The sequence below is a fragment of the Rattus norvegicus genome, chromosome 11 (genome assembly GCF_021556685.1).
Source record: "Rattus norvegicus strain SHRSP/BbbUtx chromosome 11, alternate assembly SHRSP_T2T, whole genome shotgun sequence".
Lineage (NCBI taxonomy): Eukaryota > Metazoa > Chordata > Mammalia > Rodentia > Muridae > Rattus > Rattus norvegicus.
The window spans coordinates 37842775-37859431 of NC_141544.1; the positions used below are offsets into that span (position 1 = coordinate 37842775).

The window sequence follows — 16657 nt, forward strand, 5'->3', positions numbered from 1 at the left end:
TAGTAAGAGCACCAGTGGAAGGGGAAGCCCTGGGTCCTGCTAAGAATGAATCCCCAGTGAACTAGATTGTTGTGGGGGGGGTGGTAATGGGGGGAGGATGGGGAGGGGAACACCCATATAGAAGGGGGAGGGGCTAGGGGGATGTTGGCCCAGAAACGGGGAGAGGGAATAACAATCGAAATGTAAATAAGAAATACTCAAGTTAATAAAGAAAAAAAAAGTATAGAAAAAAAGATAATCAATGTCAAATTTTTAAAAAGCAGACAAAAAAAAAAAAAGAAAGAAAGAAACCTTGTCTTGAGTTCCATATTAAAAGATGGTATTGGTAGCTACCTGGTGGTGGTGCACGGCTTTAATCCCAGCACTCAGGAGGCAGTGGCAGGTGGATACCTGCTTTTGAGGCTAGCCTGGTCTACAGGGTGAGTTCCATCACAGCCAGAGCTATATAGAGAAACCTTGTCTCAAAAAACCAAAACACAAAGATGATATCGGTAGCCAGTGTTTTTATTCGCAGCCGTAATATCTTAAAGGGTGCTCCTATTTATTTTTTAATGTTAGGAATTATTGAGTCTGTTCACCAGAAGCCTTGTGTAACCCCCGATGCTACCTTCAGGACATTTTGTTTAGCAACTGCATCCACTGTGACTTGCAGAACTGACGTGGTCCCTGAGGTCGAACCGTACAAAGAACGCACTCCAGAAGAAAAGAAGACCCTAGGACAATACAGGTTTCCACAATGCCAGACATCACTGCAAACATTCCCGGGCAGCGTGTCACAGGGTTGTCAAGAGGACATAGAACCTCCACGTCACAGAAGAAACCAGGGCACTAACGACTAACTCGGGTGCCTTTTCCAAGCACATGGAGACCACATTGACGCAAGCTCTCAGCTGCTTAAACTTGGGTGTGTGTTAAGCCAAGACAGGGTGTGCGGAAGAGAATACATTTCTGTTTCTAGATTTAAAGGACACACTTTAAAGTTTCTAAAACCTGATGAAAAATTGCATCTTAAATTGTTTTCTGCATCGATTCTGCTAATGAGAGGGGCTACAGAAAACAGAACATCTCATTTAGTCGAGAAAGAGAAATGGAAGCTGAAAAGCGGCCTCTGCTTTCGACTTAATGAGGTGCTGAGAGGCACAGGCAGCTGATGAAACATGTCTGCAATGTCAGGGAGGGGAGCAGAGTGGGCCCGCTCTCACAGGGATGCCTTCTACAAGAGGCAGAAGGCTAAGCACTGCAAGGCAAGAATGTGTTTCCCAACCATTCGGCCCAGTTCTGCATCTGACGCCGCATATTAATATGTTGCTCCATTCGCACATTCACACTCTTGCACACACGTGCGAGAAGATGAGAAGGAGCCCGGTTTGGCTGACGCGTCCTTGCCTTTCCAAAGCGCTCGTAGTAAAAGCAAACAGGGGGTGCCAAGCGTGTAAGGCACGACACAGATGTGTCAACAAAACCAGATGTGTACACACATTGCCACGTTCATACGTCAGCTTTCTCTCTGGCAGTTCTTAGTGCTACCTTGACACAACCGAGAGTCACTGGAGAAGAGGGCGGCTCCCCGGAGGGATTGCCCAGGCCTGACTGACTGCTCTATGGTCTGTGGGGAACAGTCTTGAAGGTTGACAGAGGTGGGTGATGAACCCCAGGTAGGAAGGAGGTGCTGGGTTGTACAAGAAAGCTGAGTGAGCGCCAGCCAGCGGAAACAAGCTGGCAAGCAACGATACTCCATGGTTTCTGCTTCAGTTCCTACGGAAGTTCCTGCCCTGACTTCCCTCGGTTATGGAATGTGACCTGGAAGAATAATATGAAATATGCCCTCTCTTCCCGTAGTTGGATTTCGTCAGTGTTTTATCACAGCAGCAGAAGGCTTACTAAGACACACACTCTTGCTATAATTTTTACGTTTCAGTTATTTAGGACTGACTTCATCTCTTTTAGCCCTAAATTCCAAAAAATCCTTGAATCCAAATAGACCACTAGTGTGTGTGTGTGTGTGTGCGTGCGTGCATGTATGTATATACCCATACTCGCATATAGAAATTATGATCCATCTATTCAAAAAACTGCTTTACTTCATATGAATTCTTAGACCCTTTAAATATCAGAACTGTGGGTTCTGATTTAAATATGATCTGTGGGTTAATTTTGAGCACACAAAGCCAGACCAAAGGTGACCAGAGTAAATCAACAGTATATAGAATACACTACTGCTGTATTGTATTCAAATGTTGCCCATTTGAAACAAACCTAGGAACTTGAGGAGAAGAGCCTTTCATTAAAGATGTGCCTCCGTCACCCAGGCCTGTGGGCACTGTCTTCATTGTTAATGATACAGGGGGACTCTGGGACTGTACCATCCTAGGCAGGAGGGCAGGGCTGGAAAAGAAAGGTAGCTGAACCTGAGCCTGGAGCAAGCCAGCGAGTAACCAGTCCTTCTCTGTGGCCCAGATCTGCTTCAGTTCCTGTGTCTAGATTCTTGTCTTACGTTCCTTCTGCCTTAGTTTCCCTCAGTGATGGACCGTAACCTGAAAACTGAAACAAACCCTTTGCTAACCATGCTTCTTTTGGTCATGCCGTTTATTACAGCGGCAGAGAGCAAACGAGGGCCAACCCAAAAGACAGTTAGATTGACACTCTGTCTTTGTCCTTTAACAATTTTGTGTCATATTAATGAAGAATAGCAACAAAAAGAGAAATACCTCTTCCTGGGGATCCCACGTTTGGTTATATAATAAATTTTAGAATAGGAAGTTAGGGAGAGGAAAGAGCTGTGTTCAGTTCATATAGCTTTTTCTCTTTTGTTTCTGCACTGGGTTGACTTGGTTTTGAGGGCCTGTTAATATCAAAATCCTCTTTTAGAGGAACAAGGTTAAAGATATCACATTGTTTTGGATGGAAAGAACTTAAGAATGTGCCAATAATCTAATAGTAGTTGAAATGAGCAAAGCCATGTGTGTCTATCTGACTGCCTACACTTGAAACTTCCCTCATCCTCAGTTGCCTGCACGGCTCCAAGTGGATGCTCAAAGAGCTAACCACACCTTTAGGGAGCCTTGCCTAGCAAGAATCCTGTATGCCTAAGACCAGAGGTGGGCAGAGGAGGATGAAGGTTGTATATGATTTCTCAACATCTACCTGTCCCAGTTACGAGCTAAGGACACACTCAACTACGGATTGCCCTGAATCACGGTACTTCACGTACTGTATCATGGGGTCACTGACAGAATTCAGAGGATGGGTGATCTTTCACATCCATTTTCCCACCTCTATCTGTAAAATAAATTTTCTCCCCAGTCAGCCCCACCTTTTAAGACACACTGCTTTATTGAATATGTCCCACCAAAAAGTACTCATACTAACACATCCATGATTCTCACCTCTCAAGATCTGGATCATGAGTCTCCACGTCGCCATCAAGACCCTCCAAGCTACATCCCACTGTCTCCATTTTCTAGATTTCTTTCTCAGTTTGATGGAACAGAGTATGTTTGTACCCCTTGTAAGCCAGGAAAGGAATCACCTGACACAAAGTCCTATCCTCAGTGGTCTTCAGTCACAATGTTCAGGTTTGTCTGGTTTAAATGTAAAGATATAAAGTCTCAAGGCGTAGAACTGAGCACACCCTGAAGCCTTTGGTGTAAATGAAACAATACATTTTCAAAAATCTCCTTTCACCTGAAAACCATGCAACCAGACCCAACAAGTCTCATTTTCTGTCTCTAAACTTTAATGTTTTTCAATAGGATAGCACCTCCAAGCCTTGATCTCTTTTATTTTTAATATTTTTACATCTCTGAGTGCGTCCATCAATCGTACATGGCACTCTGATGCATAAAGAGTTCTCACATGTTTCTACAGTACAATGAATAGATTCTCCTCCATAACTTCCCCTCCCCTCCCCATATCCCCTAAAGTGCCCTTGTGCCCCACCTTGTTCCCCTAGACATTTCATTGCTACTGTCATGTCATATAGACAGACATAATTGTATGTATGTGTGCAATGTGTAAGAGCCACAAATAGAAAATACATACTATTTGTTTCTCTGACACTTTTTTTCTAGTTTGACATTTTTTCAGCCATAACATTTGTTATGGTACTCTAACAGCTCATAAGGGCAAATTTATGTAGTTAAATTTGCATTCAAGTGTTTTCTTTCCTCCATAATGTCAGCAGCACTCTCCTAGTGTAGACCATAGAAACGGTGAGTTTTCCTCCATCAAAGAGTCGCAGCCAATACGAACTGTGTCAGGTGTGATCATTTATCACTGCGTCCGAAGTGAGCATGTAAAGCTACACTCTACATTTCCCTCTCTGTGACTGCAGGTCTATCATAGCACTCGCATTCTTGTTGGGTAAGTAAAATGAGGGCAAAGCGGCCCGCTCCCACGACTCTTGTCTAATGACTTTAAAACTGTGAACAGTAGAAAGAAATGGTCCCTCAGACGGAAATCACAAGTGTTACTGTAGGGGAGGCTCCCTCTGGATAGACAAGGATGCCTCTGCCCATCCTACTTCAGTCTCATGCCAACAAAGCCATCCATAGGCACATTACCAAATGGCGACCAGAATGCTTTGGGTTGCCAGGTAAAATGCTTTGTGAATCATGACTCTAGAAATGTCAGTCTCTGTGGCACCACGAGTTTCTAGTGCCTCTGCCTACAGGAGACATAACAGGGCCCTGGCAGACGTGTTACAGTAAAACACCATACCCTGAGCAACTCCAACAATGGAATTGTATTTTTTTTCCCAATTTAGGAAAATAACAAGACCAAGGTTACCATGGTGCTGGTGAGGACCTTTTTCTATTTTCTCTCTGCCTCCTCACATGACCTCTTTGCATGAGGAAGTAAAGAAGAGAGAGCTGGTCTCTGCTGTTTTGATAAGGGCATCAATACTACCCAGAGGCCTCTGCATTTATGATGTCATCAATACTAGTCATCTCTGAAAGACTGTGTCTCCAAAACCTATCTAAATAGAGTTGGCCTAACCTATGAACTTTGGGAACACAGAACTGTTTAGTTGGTTAACAGTACACACACACACACACACACACACACACACACACACACACACACACACACACACACACCTGTTACAGATGTATTTAGCAGGAAAGTTCAATTGCTTAGCAAAAGGTCAAAATGAGGTTACAGTCATGAGTTCAGCTCCCCCTGTCTGCCTAAGAGCTGCCTCTCTGACTCAGCAGATTGCTTCTAAAACATCTGTTTTAGTCTTGAGAGGTTAGAGTCCACACATAAAATAAACTCACCATTATTAGAAGAAAAAAACAAAACAAAACAAAACACATTAACTGTTTAGTCCTGTTACTAGTAGTGAGTAGAGATGTATTGTGTGTGTGTGTGTGTGTGTGTGTGTGTGTGTGTGTGTGTGTATGCACATGCGCGTACCCATGCTCCAGTGTGCAATAATGAACATTCATGTTTGTGGTGGCCAAAGGACAACTTTGGGTGTCAATCATCACATGCTTTCCTCTTTTTACTTTTTTCCCCTTGAGAAGGGTTTCCCATTAGCCTAGAATGCTCCAAGTAAGATAGGTTGACCAGTTGCCTGTCTCTGCCTCCCCAATACTGGGGTTACAATTATGCTCCTCACTTAGCTTTTTTGACAATGCGTTCTGGGGATTCTGGCCTCATGCTTGCAAGGCAAGCACTCTACCTATAAGCCATCTCCCCCAGGCCTTTGCATAATTCTTCTCTGTGCAATGAGAGATAGCAAAAAGAAGATCACCTTCATGGTACTAAGCAAAATCATTGCGAATGACTAATTAAGGCAAAGGTCACCAAAATAATAATAGTAATAGCCCAATAAGTAATCCAGGAAACAGAGTGTTGCTGAGAGCATTGGCTCTAAACAAGTACTGTTGAAAAGAGCCTCTGGCATTGAAATTACTGCAACACAACAGACCTTAATATTCTAACTTAAAAAATACAAAAATATTATAATTTAGCAAAAATTGTTGAGTATTATTTTCCTTCTCTTTCCAAGCAATGAGTCAATCAATGTCATTTAATATATAAACACAGAGTTAAAGGAGGAATAAAAGCAAAGAAATATGTTCTAGCAAAACACACACCAAAAAAAAAAAACAACTCTCAGATCTATAAATAAGAGCTATTTATTAAAAATATCAGGATAGCTACAATGTGGGGAGTGGCAGGGGACCCTAAAACACTAATGAAATACCTTGTAGGCAATGTCAAACTCCATTTAAAGGCCCCTAATGGTCATCTCCACCCACTCTGCCATTTTCTCTGTGCCAGTTAAAGTCAAGACCCACAGTGGATCCCTGCCAGCACTCCCAGCCAAAACAACTGCCCAGCTCTGTAGCCACTGTACACAGGGCCACAATCATTCCATTTGGCCTTGTGCATTCCTCTCCCTTTTCTATTAGCAGCCATTCTTCCATGACTTGTGGGTTGCCAGACCACACAGCCACATGGGTAAGTACCCCGGTGCAGGTGCCAAATCCTTGTGTGGTCAACATGAAGCCACTCAGAATCCCTTCTCCCTGGAATTACAATACACAATGGCAAACAAAGTTGGGATGCCACTCCCAGAAGCACTGGCTGCCAGCTTCTGACCTTCCTGAGCCCCAGGGGGCACCCATCTTAGCACTGGGAGAGGAGTAAATGCAGGACAAAGAACTGCATTAACAGGAGAAATACGACTCAGGTAATAGTTCTCTTTTCCAACACTCAGGGACCTAGTTCTGCTTCCTCCCTATGTAAGCTGCCTTCACCACAGGATTTTCCCCCTAAGTAGGAGAAACCCTTCTCCATATACCCACAAGCTGTTCCACTGGTTTTGTCTCTGGGCAATAGAACCTACCTACTGAACCCTTTCTTGGAAAAAAAAAATTCTTTGCCATTTCCAAAACTCACCCTACTCCCTCTTTGGACACAGAATCTCATGGTGTGGCCAAGTATGGCCTCCGACTTGTAACCCTCTTGCCTTAGTCTCCCAAGTAATGGACAGCACAGCTGTGTCTAACAACACTTAACTTCCTCCTATGCAGACACCTGAATCTGATGATGGACAACTATTCTTCCCATGATTTTGCTTCAGTCTCCTTTGGCTTAAGTTGCCCTCATTAAAAAGAAAAAACCCAGGGGCTGGAGAGATGGCTCAGCGGTTAAGAGCACAGAGTGCTCTTCCAGAGGTCCTGAGTTCAATTCCCAGCAACCACATGGTGGCTCACAACCATATGTAATGGGATCTGATGTGTCTGAAGGCAGCTACAGTGTACTTGTATACATAAAATAACTAAATAAATCTTTAAAAAAAAAGCCAAAAAACCAGTCAACCAACTGACCAAATAAACAAACAAACAATAAATAAATAAATAATTACTAAAGCAAAGATGTTTCCTTTGCCCCCGTTCATCTTAAGCTATTTGTCTAGGTCTTTTTTCAGAATGCAATTTATCTTCACCACTTGGTCATGTCATACTTGTAGTATATAGACCTGCCTCTACTCTCAGTAATGTCTTTATATTTGTCAAAATTAATTTTCTCCAAAAAAAGGAAGGAAGGAAGGAAGGAAGGAAGGAAGGAAGGAAAAACAACCATTCCACTTAATAAAAGGTGGTATTCAGCCAGTAAAAGGCAGATAGATGTGGCTGTCCAGTACCCAAAGGAAGTAGGAGAACGATGATTTGATTTGAGGGATGCATGTCTCTGACTGGTTTAGAGGTTAATGGTGATCTCACAGGCCTATGGGCCCAGACACTGTGAGCAATGCCAATGTTTCCTCTGCTATGGAATAATTCCTAGTCACAGCCATGCAACTGAAACGTGCTAAGAACTTACATCTATCCGAGTCATCCTGGGCCAGTTTGAAAAGTGTACACTCATCTCCCTTTAAGAAGTGCACTGAAGATCTGCTTTTGGCATGTGGTCAGTTTTCACAGAGGTACACAGTGGCCTTGTTAAAAATTACACTTCAGTCGCTCTCACTTTTGACCATACTCATGGTCTCATCATTTTCTCTGTTTAGCAATTAACGCAGCTTGTCTCTCAGCACATGCTAGTTCTTGTCCTTCCTCTGGCCACTTCATAGTGTCTCTTTGTTCCCCTCACATGTTGCAGTTCCCCAAGGTCTATTCCCAGGCTTCTTTCCAGAAGCGTCACTAAGTGGGTAAAAGGAACAGAAGTACTTAGGCTGATGCTTTGTTAAGAATAAATAGGATTGCAAGCAATGACATCATCACCTCTGCCCTGGCAGTTTACAGCACTAAGACCTTGGGCCTTGAGCTGCGCTCCTGTTCTGTTATGAAGTGGGTCTATGTGGAGGGCATCTGAGCGTTCAGAGGCAGGTATTTCAAAGAGGAGGACACTGCTCTTCCATCATCTCCACGCATTAAAATAGTCTAGTAAGATTGTTTTTTTTTCCTTTAAAGATACTAATTTATATTCACCTATTTTATACCATGTGTTTTTTTGCCCATATGTATGTATGTGTACCACGTGGGTATTCAAACCCCAAGAACTAGAGTTCTGAGCCACCATGTGGGTGCTGGGAATCAAACCTGCATGTTTTAAAAGAACAACAAGTGCTCTAAGCTCTTGCCCAGTCTCTCTCTCTCTCCCCCCCCCCCTATTTGTGCTTTTGAGGCAACAACTCTTTGTACAGCCAAGACTCAGATTTACAAGTGTAAGGATTACAGAGAGAGCCGCCACACCCAGTTTGAACATTGTGATTTAAAGGCTTCAAAGAACTCTTAGTCAGAACCACTAACCAACTTCTGAGGGGCAGTCTCTGCGGACGCCCCAACTCATTTCCTCTTATTTCTCAGATGACCGGATCATAAAGTGATTAGAGCCCTGTCACTGTGACACTGGCCAAGCCAAGAGCACTGCTGAGTGGAAATACATTCAGGTTGCCTTTCCAGACTCATGGAAAAAAAAATAAAAACATACACAAAGAGATGAAATCAAATTTAATCCTATATAGTTTGACTGTAACATCATTATGACACAATTAATAGCTATACATGATGCAGTCGTTTCAAAATGAAATCTACGTTTTTATGTCTTCTTTGATATCACATTTCTGAAACATGGCATCTCAATAGTACACATCTAAGTGGCCATATTTCAAGTGCTCAAGCTGTACAAAAACACGGGGACTGGAGACGCCATCATATGGGCTTGGGAGCAGGTGTCTGAAATGTTCTACAGTGAGATACAGTATAGGGCCGACTCTGAAATTCCAACTTCGTCTTTCCTCTTCTTCAAAAACTAAGCCAATAAATGGCTTCAGAGACTTTTCCTTGTTATAGGATGCAGACCAAATTCATTAAAATGGGTCACAAGTCCTTGATATGTTAGCCCTTTCTTGTCCAGCAGACTGCAGGTGGGGAGCAAATGCAGACAAATGCCATGGAAGCTGCAAAAAGAAAAAAAAAACAGCCAAAAGGCTTTCCCCTGCTCCTCTCCCATGGCTACCTGCAAGCAGGCAATCTGGAGTGGAAAGAACCACCCTGTGGCTCATCCCTGTACAAACCACAGACTGAAAGAGAACATGAAGCCACCCAGGCATGACTGGGCTAAGTACAGCAGGAAGGGAGAGCTGTTTCCAGAGTCAAGGAAAATATTTTTTTGTAGGGCCAATATTCATAGGCTTAAAAACATGTGGTTACTTGTGGGAAACTCGGGTTCCCGTGATGATTCGCAGGTGCCAGCACCCATCCACCATAAAAAGACAGAAGTCAACATCATGAACAAAGCGTGTGTCCAGCCTTTCTACTGGACTCTGCTGATGTCTACTAGTCAGTCATGGTTAGCACTTTGGAATCATGGGAAACTTAGGATACAGAGGCAGGTAGCTACATGAAGAAATAGCTTCCTTCTAATGTCATGTAGCGGTAGGACAAGTGCTTGACAACTGTTGATTATTTTCAAAAAACCTAGTGTGATGTTTTGCATATGCTTGGCCCAGGGAGTGGCACTATTAGAAGTTGTGGCCTTGTTGGAAGAAGTGTGTCACTGTGGGGTGGTGCTTGGAGACCCTCCTCCTTGCTGCCTGAGGATGCTCAGTCCGTCCCTGGCTTCCTTTGGGTGAAGATATAGAACTCTCAGCTCCTCCTGCACCGTACCTGCCTGGATGCTGCCCATGCTCCTGCCTTGATGATATTGGACTGAACCTCTGAACCTGTAAGCCAGCCCCAATGAAATGTTGTCCTTTATAAAACTTGCATTGATCATGGAGTCTGTACACAGCAATAAACCCTAACTAAGATAGCTAATGAGAAAGGAAAATTAAATGGAAACTGAGCACCTCTAGTCCAAACATGAAATTGGAAATGTTCCAAAACCAGACACATTTTGAAAGCTGTCCTGAATCTATATGTGGAAAATTCCTATCTGATCTCATGTGACAGCCTGCAGCCCAAAAGAAGCCCAACCGAAAATCACCACATAAAATGACCTTCAGGTTGTGTGTGTGTGAGGTATACAGGAAATAGAGAAGAATTTCATGGTCACTTGGGTCCCATCCACAAAGCAGCTCAGTATGACCTTTCAAATACTCCAGAGTACTCTGAGCCCAAGCATTTCAGAAAGGGAAACTTTAACCCCTCTTCCCAGTCCCCATATGAAAACTCACAACTGTACTTTGGTAACTCCAGTCCCAATCTCTTTGGGCATCAGCCTCACATGTGGTGCATAGACATGTACAAAGGCACAACATCTTATGCATGAGGTAAAATTTATTTTTTAAAGAATAAAAATGTGCATCAACAAGGGATGGATGAAGTGGAAATGGCTGTTTGGGTACTTTCTAGAGTTATCAGTATGAATGTTTATTTCAAATGTACAGTATAATGGGAGAGAAAAGCTAGAAAAATATCAAGTTATAAGTATACTAGAATATATCAGAGGCTGAGCAAAAATTAAAACTAGCACTTTTAACTTCCTTTATTACACAGCTACCATAGAACATAGTAAACTTAGAAAACTTATATTTTACTCAGTTTATTGATGATCATAACAGCACAATATGTAACTAAGCAAGTGGAGGGTAAAGAAAAGACTGAATTAAGGGTGCGATGGGTCATTAGGAACCAAGATTTTTACTATGAAAGAAAATTCAAATATAAAATATTAGAATTAATACTTTTAATGAGTGCCAGTGATCTGCCATCTGGGACTTACCTCTTGGCAGTACTGCAGGATTCCCTCCTTGGTGCCAATGCAGGTTTTGGTCCCTGATGGGTCTGACTCCCATTTTCCATTCTGCACATTCATGTGCATGTTGAGTTTACCACAGAACATGGCGATCTGGGGTTCTGCCAGCAGACCGGCATTGCCATCAGTGGGCACCTAAAAGAATAAATAAATCCTAGTTACTAACAGAATCCCCAGCTCCGTGGGATGGTGATCCCTAGTGATCTTCAGGCACACAGCAGTCCTGCATTAGCATTGTTGGGTTGAGTAATAGAGTTGGAAAATAACCTATGGAAGACAGCATGTTCTTTAACACAGTATTTAAAGGAAGGCATTAAGCATATTGAAGGACATTTGTTCATTCGAAAATCCTTTAGTTTTCCCATAGAAGGTTTTGCAATGTCTGTTGAAAAGTTCTGACAATACATAAAGTTCTATGCATAAATACAATCCCTGTGGAAGAATCCACATTCTCATAACCCGCAGCTGCTTGCACACAGTACAATGCTAGTCCCAGCTTGGACTATGCCTAGACTGGAGGTGACAGTATGTGTCACTTCTCAACACTGACAGCAAGATGTTATCAGAGTGCATCGATGGTGAGCCAGTCGTCTTTGTGTTTATGTTTTGTCTCTCTATGCAGCCTTAGCTGTGTTAGAGTTCACTGTGTAGCCCTGGCTGGCCTGGGATTCACTGTATAGACCAGCTCGACTTCAAACTCAGAGATCACCTGCCTGAGTGCTGAGATTACAGGCGTGTGCCCACTATGCCAGCTTGTATCTGAGTTTTTGTTAGAAAATTCCACTGAAGAGAATTAATCATTTTGAAATAAAACAAAACAAACAAAAAACAAAAAAACTCCCTTCAAAGCTGTGACTATTCAACTCTTCCATAGGAGGCCCGTGCCATCTCCCACCAATCCAGGAAACTGGAAGTCTCATTTTCCACCAGAGGCAAAATTGTGCCCCAACCAGAATTGTTTGTGAACTTGATCTAAGAGCTCATCCGAGGGTTTGAAGGAAATTCAAAACCTGGATCTTACAGATCAAAATATACATCTCACCAATTTTACTGAAATAAGCAGGTGGGTAATAACAGGACAGGGAGGATAAAGTCAGTCAACTCATCATCAGCCACCTGTGAGGGAACCCCTGGAGTGGAGGTTAAGGGGAGATTTGTTTGTGGTCACTGCAAACCTCCTTGTGTCCCCACTGAGCTTTATTCTGTCCCAAAGATTTCCACTGTTAATTAAATCTTGGCATCTTATCCCTAATCAAAGAGAAGTTGAATGTGTCATCAAAAGAATCTCGGACTCAACCTCAGAATCTTTCCCCTATTTCCTCCCAGCTTCTTCACTACAAGTCACGTGAGCTCATCACCTCTTAGTGAATGGGAGGCTGCATTTCCTTGTGAGAAGAGAATTTAAATAACAACTTCTCTCCTGGAACAGTCAACGCCCAAGAAAGACCCCAAGATCCTACCTGCTTCCTGGAAATCATGACCTTGGGCAGTCCCTTCCCACAATGCATTAGCTTGTCTATTCGACAAACAGAGCATGACAGAAATGGGGATGTGCAAGTTTAAAAGTAAGGTCATGACATTAAGGTTCATTCATTGTTGGGCAATGGGTAGTAACTGATAGGTTATCTCGGCCGACAAAATGAGCCAATTTGAGCCAAATTAAAGTATAAAGTCAGGTTTTTTTGGGGGGGGGAGGGCAGCTCTTGGGTGGGTTCACTGGTTCCAAGGAATGAAGCCAGGGAAGTCGCCATGCAGACGGAGATAAAGAATAGGTGGAAGAGAAAGAACGTAGAAAGGGAGAGGGGAAGAAAGGAGAAAGGGAGGGGAAAAAGGAGAGAGGGGGAGGGGGAGAGAAGGGAAGGGGAAGAGGGAGAGGGGACAGACAGACAGACAGACAAAAATGTCTGGATTTTGTAGGGAAGACCTTCTGGGGGGAGGGCAAACTCCTCCCCTGGGCTGGAAAGTTCAGCACAGAGTCAGGATGTGCCAGCCACACCCTGTACTAGGTAGGGACTGAGGGATGCTGGGAGAACCTGGAGGTTAGGACCATGTTGTAATTATGCACCTCAGCTGTTTGCCTCAGGTCTGAATCCCAAGAGTAAGAAGGTCAGACCTCCTTCAGGGGCACACCAGCAAGCTTGGTAATAACCCACACCTCAACAACACCAATGACATCCGACTACAGCCATGGCTAACAACAAAAAGGTGGCTTCAAGAGAGATCCAGAGGCAGAATCACCTAGAAGGACTCTTAAGTTCCTCACTCACAGAAACCGAAATAGGAGCTGCTTGTCGTTTTCAGCTATTAAGTTCGAGGTAACTTGTCAAACAGTTTTGCTCCTCTCTTTTCTTCAACAGCCTCAGAGCTCTTCTCTTGAAATGAGGAACAAACACACTTCCTCACTGTGCCCACGCTCCTACAGTAAGGGGTCAGGGAGCTTCCTGAAAGGACCAGACAGTATCTATTTAAGGCTCGTACTATGGGAGAAAGGGCCTTTAACAACATGTGAAGGAATGGGTGACACACTTGTATGATCAGAGCAGGCAGTGAATCCAATCCAGCCAGCTCCGCCGTCTTTCACCGGTGACAAACGTTAAATCATCTTCTGATTATTTAAATGGTGGCTGCCAACATTTTCCACTGGCTTCTTTGTAAATTTTACTTATTTTGTGTATGTGGGGATAAGAGGTGTATGTGGAGGGGGGTGGACTGTTGCCCTGGCAAATACGTTGAGGTTAAAGAACAACTCATAGTCAAACAACTTCTTCCACCATGTAGGTCCCGGGGAATCAAACTCAGGTTGTCAGATTTGCTGGTGCCTTTATCTGCCGAGCCTTCTCCCTGGCCCATTCACTTGTTCCTTAATCCCCCTGGGACTTGGTTAACACATCTCACCCTGGCCTGTCTGCCTCTCAGAGGTTCCATGACTTCAGTCTGAAAAACCAAAGAGGAGTCCCTTATCACCTGTCCCTGCTGGGCTTATTTGCAACATGTGAGTCCTTCTTCCTTAGAAGTCTTTGCCTTTGGCATCCGTCACAATGAAATGTCACAGTCCCCCCCCCAATTGAAGCCTTTCTGAGTCCCTATCCTGCACTTCCACCCACCGCTTGGGACATCCTGATGATAGAGCTGTTGTTTCCTTTTGCCTGAGAAGCCTTCTGTATCTCTGCAGATAACACAATCACAACGGAACAGAGCAGGTGGTGTACCTTGGGGATCAAAGCACTCAGCCAGACAATCAGAAGATTAATTTGAGAGTTTGGTTTTGAGGTTTTTTTTTCTTTTAATTGACTAAATTTGTTCTTTGACACATTCACACATGTCTGTAGTGTGTTTTCCTTACTTTCATGTCTTGTGGCAGTTTGAATAAGAATGGCCCCCTAGGTGCATACACTTGAATGTCTGGTCAACAGGAGTGGCTCTATTAGAAGATGTGGCCTTGTTGGAGGAAGTGCATCACTGGCAGTAGGCTCTGAGATTTCAGATGCTCAAGCCAGGCCCAGTGCCACTCTCTTGGTCTGCTGTCCGTCAAATCAGATGTAGAGCTCTCGGCTCCTTTACCAGCACCGGGCCTGCCTGTGTACCACCGTACTTCTGGCCGTGGTGACAATAGACTAAACCTCTGAACCTGGAAGGCAGCCCCAATTAAATGTCTTCCTTTATAAGAGTTGCTGTGGTGATAGTGTCTCTTCCCAGCAATAGAGACCCTAACTAAACCATTCCCATCCTCTCTAATGTCCCTCCCGCTCCTGTCCTGCCCTCTCCTCTCTACAAGCCCCTTCCCCACATTCACACCACTTTGCTTTGATTTGAAGCTAGCCTGGACCATCTGCACAGCTATGGGTTCAGAACTAGCCATAGAAGCCCATTGGTCCCATAGTTTGATGCACAACCAATGGCAATAAATGATCTTCCCTTTTCTCCCTTTTCACGAAATCCATTGATTAACAATAGCTCAGCAGAGAATTGTTGGGCCCCAGGACCCCCATCACCACCATGGCTGGTGATGGGCCTAATATTGTACACATGGAACAACTATCAGTATCCTTTGGACAACTGTCATACTACCTGGCCATTGATTTTCAAATTAAACCTATCAAATAAATTGTGCTTCATTTTCCTAAGTGTGATTCTTTTACTGTCTCTCACAGTTATCTATGCCACCCTCCCTCTTACCTTCAAAATTACTTGAATGCCATCTGTTTGTAGAATACATGTGCTGACAACGAGTGGTGATCTTTTCCACATCTCTTCAAATAAACTGACCATGGCCCTGTAGTTTCCTGATGATGTAATGAGCTCAACAAAGCGAGTTTAGACTAAACATATATATGCCTGTGTTCTCGTCAGGTTTTCCCATCCAAGGGGATTTAATGTTGTAGTGGTAAATCGTCATGTTCAACTTGGCTGCATTTGGAATCTCCATGGAAACAAACCTGGGGTGTGTCTGTGAGAGTTATTCTACACATGTTTAACTGAGGAGTAAAGACCTTTCCTGAATACCAACAGGTTCATCCTATGGGCTGGGACCACAGGCAGAATAAAAAGGAGAGAATAATCCCCAGCATGCATCTCTCTCCTCTTCCTGACTATGTACCCGACACAACCAGCTCTTCATTCTCCTGCTTCCTTGACTTCTCCACCATGGTGGATGCTACCCTCAGAGAGAGAACCACCTTGCCTTACTTAAATTGTTTTTGCCAGATATTCTGTCTCAGCAATGAGAAAAGCAACTGATATAAATATTAAGTGTAAAAGCCAAGATGTAGATAGAAAAGGTTTTAAACAACATATTGTATTTCCATAAAGTAGAGCCAGTCCGGGAACTAAACTCTGGTCCCTCCAAAATCACAGTAAATTACTGAACTAGGAACAGTAGAGTTGGCTTTATATAACATCTTGCTACCTTTTGCCAATGTGTACTTAAAAGGAAAAACAAAAAAAAATATGTTTCTCATGGAAGATTCTTTTCCAAATCAACTGTAGCTGTACACTGAAGAAACAATTAGGTCGAACACACAAACTGAACCGGAAGCCTTTCAATTCTTCCTGTAGCCCAGCGTCCTCATCTGCATCTGTCCACAGGCTGGCTGCTAAAAGCAACCTAGCCTCAGAATTTAGCCAAGAAGAGAGCAGCACAATCAGAGAGAGGAGAGCCACACAGAACATAATAGCTTCCTGCTTCACACCAGCCCTAACAGGTTTACTCAAACCCCTTTTCCTGAACACAGTCTCTAAGAAAAAGCTTAATAAATCCCATGCAATATCCTACTTGGAACCCGAGAGTATCAACATTCATAAAATTGAAGTCTTTGGATCCTAGAATATATTTGCTGGGTGATTTGTGTTCTCCCCTCAAAGTCAACTGGAAGATCTACTCCTCACTTTTAAAAACACCTCTCTACATAGAAAAGACACAGACACAGCTAAGTAAGTGGGG

General features: G+C 43.4%; 1 protein-coding gene across 6 annotated transcripts in view; it reads right to left on the bottom strand.

Annotated features, from left to right (window-relative positions):
* Positions 1-16657, bottom strand: part of App (amyloid beta precursor protein) — a 216812-nt gene that overhangs the window by 153527 nt on the left and 46628 nt on the right. For all 6 annotated transcript variants that reach the window (XM_087576826.1, XM_087576824.1, XM_087576823.1 and 3 more), the window contains exon 2: positions 11185-11352. In XM_087576826.1, coding sequence (XP_087432952.1) covers positions 11185-11352 — 168 coding nt within the window. The remainder of the gene's footprint in view (positions 1-11184; positions 11353-16657) is intronic.